Source organism: Aplysia californica, unplaced genomic scaffold (genome assembly GCF_000002075.1).
Source record: "Aplysia californica isolate F4 #8 unplaced genomic scaffold, AplCal3.0 scaffold00226, whole genome shotgun sequence".
Lineage (NCBI taxonomy): Eukaryota > Metazoa > Mollusca > Gastropoda > Aplysiida > Aplysiidae > Aplysia > Aplysia californica.
Window position 1 is genome coordinate 1,022,849 of NW_004797496.1, and position 9,417 is coordinate 1,032,265.

Consider the following 9,417-nt stretch of genomic DNA (forward strand, 5'->3'; position numbering starts at 1 on the left):
GGGGGGTCATTTTGAGTTACTGAGACCATGAGGTAAGAAATCAATAAAATTAATGTTCTTTCTCCTCTACCAAAGCTGTATGATTATTCGGAGTCGTTATCTAGATATTCAAAGAACTGCGTTCGAAAAAGCTTGACAAGATATGAAATTCGAAATCTTTGACGTCAAATTTCTCACAACTGAGCTATAAAAACTCCTGTAGGCACAGATCCACCTACCTGTGGGGTGTTGTCCTGCTCTGTGGATGCGCTGTCTTCCACTGGTGGTTGTGGGGGTGGTGGTCGCAACAACATGGCAAATATAAAGATGTGCAAGTTGAGACCCGCTAAGAAGATCAAGGAACCTTTCCAGGAGTATTCTTCAATCAGAAAACTGCAGAAAGAAAAAATAAAGACAAATCCTCAATATCATTATCATGTAGGCCTACATCCTTTTTAATAAAAAATCTAATTGAGGACAAAATTTCTTCTCTTATCAGCCATTTCTTGGGATATCTTCCAGAAGCAAAGTTTCTACAGTTTCTACACTTTCTGTACATATTATTTACACACTGTCATAGTCCAACACGTGGACAACATATGGATTCAAACCTGTACCTTCCATATGGTCGACCAAGTCAGTATCTTACAACACCACAGCAGCTGCCTCAGTGGGACACAACAAGTGGAACAATAACGACTTCTCAGAACTTATTACTTCCGCTCAATCTTCCAATTTATTTCTAGTCATCATCATTATCAAGTGCCAGACCTACGACAGACATCGGAGATCATGGTTCTCCATTCATTCTTTTGCTCGGAAGCTCTTAAAAAAGCTACATTACTTTGATCTTTCCCCGTTACCCATTTATTTAGATTCCCTAAGTAGGTTGCTCTGGGCCTACCCCTGCTTCATGTGCCTTCAATTTTTCCAGTGAGAGCTAGATGTTCAAGACCTTTATGTCTATTCAGGTGTCCCAAAACCTGCATTTGTCGTTTTCTGTATGTCTTTAACAGTGAGCGTGCCATGTGGGCTTCATCTAGTACCAAAGCCTGAAATTACTCAAGAGCTTCATACCTGATGAGAGGAGGAAAGACTGCGGTACCTAAGCCAGAACCACTGGTGGCCAGCCCTGTTGCCAGGCTGCGATATTTGTTGTAGTACAGACCACTCAAAGTGTGAGACGGAGCGTAGGCGAAGCAGCCGCCAAGACCTGGAAAACAGACAACATGCAGGATTCATTCAAGACAAAAAGTCGTTGACCAAAAGGAAGCATATTATTTTAAATGTTTCCATTTTAACGATTTTAAAAACAGAACCATGCTTTCAGTAGCATAAGCAAATTAAACGTTTTGAGATTTACACTTCAAAATGAGTACATGATATGTATCAACTATTCTAGTTATGTTAATATTAAAAAGAAAGGATCTCATTCAATTTCGTTACATGAATAGATTCACACAACAATTTGTTAAAGAACAACTTCTTGAAATAAAAAAAGGAGAAATAAAAAGCTACATTCCTCCATAAACCTTAAATGAGTCAAATCTTGGTAAAAAAAAAGAGCACAGCTTTCCAAAAGCATCACTCATACCTTTCAGGCCTGCCGGAAAGAATGGAAGAAGGTACTGGGACATATACTCACCAACAAAACAACAACATTAAACAAAGCAGACTATCTACTCACCAACAAAAACCCCATAAAACGGAATCATGGCTCGAAGACTCTGCAGCCAGGGCATAACAAAGAGGCCCACAGCCATCAAGGCAGCACCAAGCAGAGCCACTGCCCGGTGAGAATACTTGGATGCCAACCAGTTGGCCAGCAGTCCTGAGACAGGAGATGGAAAGGAAGTGGAGTAGGTAGTCAAGACAAGAAGTGGAGATTATAAAAGGAATACTATAATGTGATAATCTTAAATTGAAGATTAATTTATAGTCTTCAGCTGCGACTGTTAAAGGCTAATATGGAAGGCAGTAGTTACTGGTGGTACAAGTTTGCCAGCGTTGCAAAAATTTCTTACATTTAAGAGAACTGTTGCAGAAAAAATGTGCACTTTGTAATGAGATGTTTGTATTACACCCATGAGGGAGATAAGAAATGAGAATAAAAAGTGCATCTTCTGCAGCAGATAATTAGGCTGAAGAGTGAAAGCAAAAATTCAACTGAATTAACAACAGACACTTTCATAGCATACCTAAGACATTTTTAAAAAGACTGCTTATGTTTCTATGAAAAAGAAAATAAAATGTCTTCAACAATGACAACTGCGATGTCTATGTCAGAGCATGGAGTGCAAAAATCAGAAAATACTCACCACGGAGGAGCATACCTTACACAGTCTTATAAAAATGTAATTGAAAGGATATTGCGCCTGCCATTGTGTATAATGAAACCATTCAGGTTGACTGCTTCCTTTCTTCAGTTTTAGTCAGAGCTTTACGGCATTTGCAATACAAAAAGATCATAAAAGTGCAAAAGATAAGAGCTGTTACAACATAGTAACAAACACAAAAAAGAAGGACGAGAGATAAGGACAATACATGTTTGATGGGAAAGAAGGAGCAAACCACACCAAACCACCCGCCAACCACTTATTGGCTGCTTGACCCCTGCCCATCAGGGCCAACCCGTGTTGAGTGGGATACAACATCCAAGCAGATATACAGAGATACTTGATGACAAACATCCCCCGGCAAGGAACTGAACTCAGGTCTTTTGTGTGTAATAGAGAAAATTCGAACCACTACACCGTCCTAAGTTGATAAAACGCCTTTTTTTCTTCACAACAGTTTCAAGAAAAAGAAGCTTTTTTGTCAGCATAACCATTGAAAATAGAGTTCTTCTGAAATTTGAATTCAAATTTATTCAAACACTAGTCACATTTTCACTTTGATTTTGTCACACAAGTAGGGTAACAGATTAGGCTTTCGGTTTAGCCAAAAAACTAAACATTTTGGCGTCAAAATGAAAAAAGGCATTTTGTCAGCATACGGCAGTACACCATGGCACCTATCATAAAAACAATCTTTGAACATACCTCCGCCCATGAAGAAAGCGATGTTGATGGAAGTCATGAGGGAGACCCCTGTGACATCATTGTTGAAGTAGTTCAGGAACTCCACATTGTAAACTCCAATGGAGCAGCCTGTACCAAATGCAAACACCTGCAGGAGAGTTTTGTTATAGTAAGAGTTTCACTGCACTTGCAACATAATTAGGTCATATAAGTGACAAAGAATAGATGTGTTACAAGAGAGTGACATACACAAAAAAGAAGGAGGAGAGATAAGGATGATAGATGTTTGATAAGAAAGAAGGAGCAAACCACACCAGAGCACCCGCCAACCAGCCACACCAGCAGGAAAGTTACACAGACAAAAATTCAATTTAAAGACATGATCCATGACACGGCATTCACTTCATTCAGTTACAGATACCAGACTGATGAGGATCGAGACATTAATTTTGGTTTGAAAAGTAATACCTCCTAAAATTGATCATGAATACACATGTACTGGGTTTTGGGAAATCAAGGCCCAAGTCTTCACACGCCAATTGGGTGCACGTGATGTGCACTTGGATCCTTGCAGCATGAAGAAAATCTGGTCAAGGTAGCTCACAGATAGCTTACTTTGTACCTGGAGTAAAAGTAAAGCTGCCCCCCCCCCTACTCCCCCCCCCCCATTTTGAACTTCCTTGACCTAATCTAAGCTGCAACATGTACAGCATCCATGAGGGTCACAGTGGGGTTGCAAGGTATGTCTGACAAGAATAAGATACAGTGGGCTGTGAATGTCAAGATGCATCAAGTATCAAGACTCCAAGAAAGGACAGAGTGGTTTAGTTTTAGTAAGAGTTTTACGGCACTTGCAACAACACAATAAGGTCATATAAGTTAAGTGCCGAAGAATAGATGTGTTAGTGTTACAAGAGAGTAACATACACAAGAAAAAAGGAGGAGAGATACGGATGATAGATTTTTTATAGGAAAGAAGGAGCAAACCACACCAGAGCGCCCACCAACCACCGATAAGGACAGAGTGTGAGTCTTGAAATCAAAACCAAAAAAAAGGAAAATTTGTCAGAGCCATCATTATATAACAATCACCACATTAGGTCTATACTATACATGCACACATTTTTTTACCTGAATCATGAAGGCTGAGATAATAATGACGAGCCCCCAAGGGCCTCCTTCGTCCAGGCTATTGACTGATGTCACACTTTTAGAATCTTCTCTTGGTGCCACTTGTGTGTCCGGCAGCACCTGCACATCTCCACCCCCATTTTCTACACTCTCCATTGTTCTGGTCAGTCGCTTAAAACCACAGCTCAGAACAGCTAGCTCAGCGGAGAATCACTGAAGTCATAAAGAGAGAATAAAAGGGAACCAAAATAACACATATATATGGAGTTGTTGGTGTCAATTTAAAGCTTGTTTGGGTATATGTTTTGTTTTTGATGAAAAAATAAATACCCATCTATGATGTTGAATAGAAGTCAAGATATTTGCAACTGAAGAAGGTTGGGGTCGCTAGGGTGTCAAGGGTAAATTTAATTAGCAACAAAAGGGCAGCTCTCACTAGAATCCCCCAGATTTTTTTTAGGTCAGGGGGGGATCCACACATGAAGTATTTAATTAAGTTACAATTTGGGTACAAACAGCAAAATATCTGAAAATGAGACAGGTCCATATAAATCTGCCTTATTATTTCTTGAGTACATGAAACTGACCACATTAAAGAAACTGGAATTTTATTTAATTCAAAATTTTTGTTTAAATTAGTTTAACACCAGGCCAAGGATAACATATAATAATCATTACTTGGGGAAATTGCCTATATTCATAATATTACTTTGGGAGTGGGCTCTCATAGAGTAGATGTATCGCCATGGTGTTTGCCTCTCATTCAATAGAGGTTCGAAACTTGACATGAGAGACTTGAGTGACAGAAAAATTTTCTTCTCTAAAACATTTTCTCCGAATTCACCTTTCCTGCTCTCTAATCATCATGTTCTGTCATATATGTTTTCGTCTCCACCTTCTGCCTCTTCCTCCCCTCCCCCCCCTCCACCACCCTTCTTTGCCCCCTCCCCTGGGCTCCTGTATTATACTCTTTCTGATCTGCCTTTCAACTGATGCTACTCCGTGGCTCCTACATTTTTTACTGCTTGCTGTCTTTCAGCCACACCTCTTACGGTAGGTAGAATCAAACACCAAGCCTTCTCAGATAACTTAGGCGAAAAAATCTCAGTCGAGGTCCCAAGTGCAAGTTGGGCACGAGATCCCTTTGGTGGTCATAGAATCGCTGTAGGCTTCGGCCGCCATTCGCGTAAAATTCAGCAGACGAAGTCCAAACTGGCTTACTCTGCTCACCTCTCTAGCCTCCACAGCACAAAAAAGCCTGCTCAACTATCATTCAAGGAACCCCGGAAATAGCAGTTCAGAAGAGAGTGACATACATGACATACAATAGAAATAGAAATAGAGGTAAAATGACGATAGTAAGGATTCAAGGGAAAAAAAAAGCACTTTCCCCCTATGTTGTTCCGGCATTGATAAATCAGCCCATACAGTCCTACCTGCTGTGCATAAAAACATGTTGATATCCTCTCTTTGGGAAAGGCCTATTTTGACAACTTCAGTCAGTAGCACAGCCCTGGGCAGTGGGGGGATTCATCTGCTGAGTATCAACGTACAACAACGCTACCCCTCTGACCGCCAACATAAAATTGCAGCCTCGAGATTAACCTACGCTACGGTTTGCAAAAATTAAGATTCAAGAGGAGAATAAGGTGTCTAATCCCTTCATTAAATTTGAAAAAAAACGTGCATACCGAGAGCGGTAACGATAACGGTAGTGGTGTCAATATATAATAAGGTAGATCTACTTACTTAACTTTATAACCCGCTAAACTAACCCAGTTACACAAGAAAAGAAGGCTAAAAGTAAGGCGTCAACGAAATTTGCACGCTCGCACCTAAAATCTACACATTCAAAAAACTCTTTTGGCTAGATTTAGATCTAGATCTAGATCTAGATCTATATCAGATTCTAATCATACTCAAATTTTGGGATTAAAGTGGCGATCCAACTGCACCATCGGCCATATCTACAGGTGTACAGACCACACAACAACAAGGTGTTTCACGGTATTGTTTACAAAAATTAATATTATCAAAACCTTGACCCTGATATTAGTGACATACTTTTCCTTTCGAAATGAAGTAATACTACTTTCCGGAATGACACAAATAGGTATATGTACAATTTTAAGCTGACACAATATAATTATAACAAGCAAACTGCTATTTAGAATCTAGGAGCGATGAAAACAAAATATCAAAGGCCAAAAACTGCTATTGACACTCAATGAAAGTACTAGATCTAGATCTAGATCTAGACTAGTGATAGATCTAGCTTCATCAATACAAAAGGTAGGTCTAACGTTAAAAACCTAAGAGCTATTAAAACAATAAATTACAATAGGCTAAACCCTTTTGAACAAGGACGTAAAGTCATTGCCCAGTGTGCATCTTAATCTTATATTGTACTTAATTTCGGTGCACTGTATCGGTAATTGCAGTTTATGAAGATAATGTCAATATTCAGTTTTATTATATCAATGCGTAACGGTATTTAGTTTTGTTCTCTGTGTGTCTGTTTCCGGTGTAAACAAGCGTCCATAGAAACAAGTTGTGCGAGTTGACCAACAATCAAGATTTTACTTTGCTATCAAAGGAGCTACATGGCCAATGTCTTTGGCGTATATTATCGCGGGCTTATAACTGTGTTCAGCTGTTTTCATTCGATAAAACAAAAGCAAATGATTTGTCAGCTCTGCAACTGATGTAACGACTACTGCAAAGTGTTCGCTCCACACGCTCTGATCTATTATACCAAGGCCTACTTTACTTCTAGTCTGCTTGTACTTGTAAGCCAACAATCTCGCTTAAAAGTCGATCAAATTTTACCAAATTTCACTCATATAACAAACATAGTAAGGAGTCTTAAAATCCACAATTAAGTTTGAGGAAAGTGTTCCGTTTCCATGGCTACAGTGGCCATATATATTGGATTTTATTGATTTTATGTAGTGAAACCACACTTATTTTAAATTGAAATGTATTGTTTGTTTGTTTTTTGCCTGCATTTTACCAAACCTTAGACCTACAAATTTATCAGTTGATTTTTTTTCTTCTAAAGAAGTTAAAAGTAAGATTTTTAATGAATTTTTTTCCAGAAGTAGATTTAGAATCTAGTCAAGTTTGCAGATAATCCAATGAAAATCCACACTCCAGCAACAAAAATCTATTCTATATATAAAAAATTCAACCGAGAGAATTTTAGCATTACATATTCTCTTCATTCTGAGAAGATCGGTTGCTTAGTGGTATAGGCTCTCGGACTCGCAACTGAAAGGTCGTGGGTACGAATCCCGTCAGGGGCCCGACGTTGTGTCCTTTGGAAAGGCACTTTGCACAAATTTTCCTCACTTCACTCAGGTGGAAATGGGTTCCCGGCTATAAACAGTGAACGATCTTGTCAGTTTGATAGTGTTTGAGCGCGTGAAATCTGCAGCTTGCACTGTATGCTTCCGCGGACTGTTCTCACAGGATCTGCTGGGGTAATAATAGTTGTAAAGTGCATAGAGCATGCTCTTGAGCATGGATATGTGCTATATATATATGCAACTATTATTATTATTATAAGATTCCATGAAGATTGGATGAAAAATGGTGGAGTTATTTTAAAAAGTGAATCGCAAAAATGCGTTTTGAGAAAAGTGAAAGATTGACTTTATGAGGATATGATGGAGACAAACATGCCCGGTATTTGAAGAAATAAGGCTTTAGGGGGTTCAAAACTATGAATGGGCTTAAGCCTAGACATCAAGAAAACCAAAACAATGGTGATAAGCAGAAAAACTCCAACCCCAACATTCAATATAAAAATCAATGATGCCACGTACCCTCAAGCAAATACAACATTAAAAATTTTTGGACCATTATATCATCAGATGAGAGATGTCATACCGAAATTGAAAGCTGCATTTTCCAAGCAAAAGCAACCTTCCACAAAATGAAATAGATACTCACAAGCATCAATTTGTCACTGGAAACAAGAAAAAGAGTACTGAAAAGTTACATACCGAGGCAATCCTATTATACGAGTGCGAAGCAAGGACAATCAATAAACAGCTACTGAAAAGAACAATTGAGGCGACAGAGTTGTGGTTCAAAAGACACATGCTGTGTATCCCATGGACAGCTAGAAAAACAAATGAAGAAGTCTTGGTTGAAGCAAATTGTAGATGACAGCTTATGACGAATATATGAAAGCGACAGGCAAATTTCATTGGACACACAATGCGGAAAGAAGCATTGGAGAATATTGAAACAACAAGCAAGTTTGATGGAAAGAGAGGCAGAGGCAGACAGAGGGAAAAGATAATGAACAAGTTGACAACATGGCTGGGGGCAGCTAGAGCAACAGACATTGCTGCAATGCAAGACAGTGAAGTGGAGGTCCATAATCACCCACGCCAGTCGGCAAGGCACTGGATGATGATGATGAATGCTATGAAATAGTTGTAACAGAGGCTAAAGAAGCTTAAAATGACTACAGTTCAAAATCCATAATTTTGAGCCGACTCGGGACTTAAGGGGTATACCCCTCCCCCCCTTAATTATTTCTCCCTCGTGGGAATTTAAAATGGGAGGCCTATATGCCTCATACTCATACCCAGCAAAAAAGGATAGAATTAAGATATCGTCAACAGTATTTGAGAGCCTGTAAGATGGAAGTTTGCCCTGAAATCTTTTACAGTAAGCTGAGAATACCAGGAGATCTATTTCAACAAATATAGTTTTCTTCACGGCAATGAGCAGCTGGTGATTCTGTACTCAAAACCAAATGTACATTACCTAACACCTCTGTTATAATGGTTATGTAAGGTATCAGGATTTAGACATTTCCTTTCTTTTAATCAGTAGTCACTTTTCAATTTCATGTACTAGAGGGCAAAAATAAAACAAAGAGCCCTTTCAAGTGTGCCCAAAACATTTATTGTCAAAACTAGGTAGGCCTACTGAGCAGATAGAACTTTGTAATTCAACCGTAGCACACTGCTGTACTTTTAAACTATTTATAATACGTGCCGGCTCATGGTTTTTATGGAGGACCCAATAATTGACCTAAAAGATGGTTAAAAGAACAGAAGAAAATGTTACCTATTTCTTCCACTCTTATAACGCTCAATTTGCCAGATAGCATTCGTGAAATTAGTGTGTACCAGTGCAGTATTGTTAAATTATACGTTTTGAAATGGAAAAAATTATCTGAGTCCTAATCTCCTAACTTTTTAGAAGAAATAGCATTAATCATTTTCCAATGAATTTAACAGAATTATTCTTTTCTTTCCAGTTAAAC

The 9,417-nt window shown here is 38.8% G+C and overlaps 1 protein-coding gene across 1 annotated transcript in view; it reads right to left on the reverse strand.

Annotated features, from left to right (window-relative positions):
* Positions 1-4,978, reverse strand: part of LOC101863820 (monocarboxylate transporter 13) — an 11,736-nt gene extending 6,758 nt beyond the window's left edge. The window contains exons 1-5 of the mRNA XM_005099807.3: positions 4,131-4,978; positions 3,021-3,147; positions 1,667-1,810; positions 1,057-1,192; positions 219-372 (exon numbers count right to left, since the gene is read on the reverse strand). Of these exons, the coding sequence (XP_005099864.1) occupies positions 219-372; positions 1,057-1,192; positions 1,667-1,810; positions 3,021-3,147; positions 4,131-4,286 (717 nt within the window). The 5' untranslated portion in view covers positions 4,287-4,978. The remainder of the gene's footprint in view (positions 1-218; positions 373-1,056; positions 1,193-1,666; positions 1,811-3,020; positions 3,148-4,130) is intronic.
* Between the last annotated feature and the right edge of the window lie 4,439 nt (positions 4,979-9,417).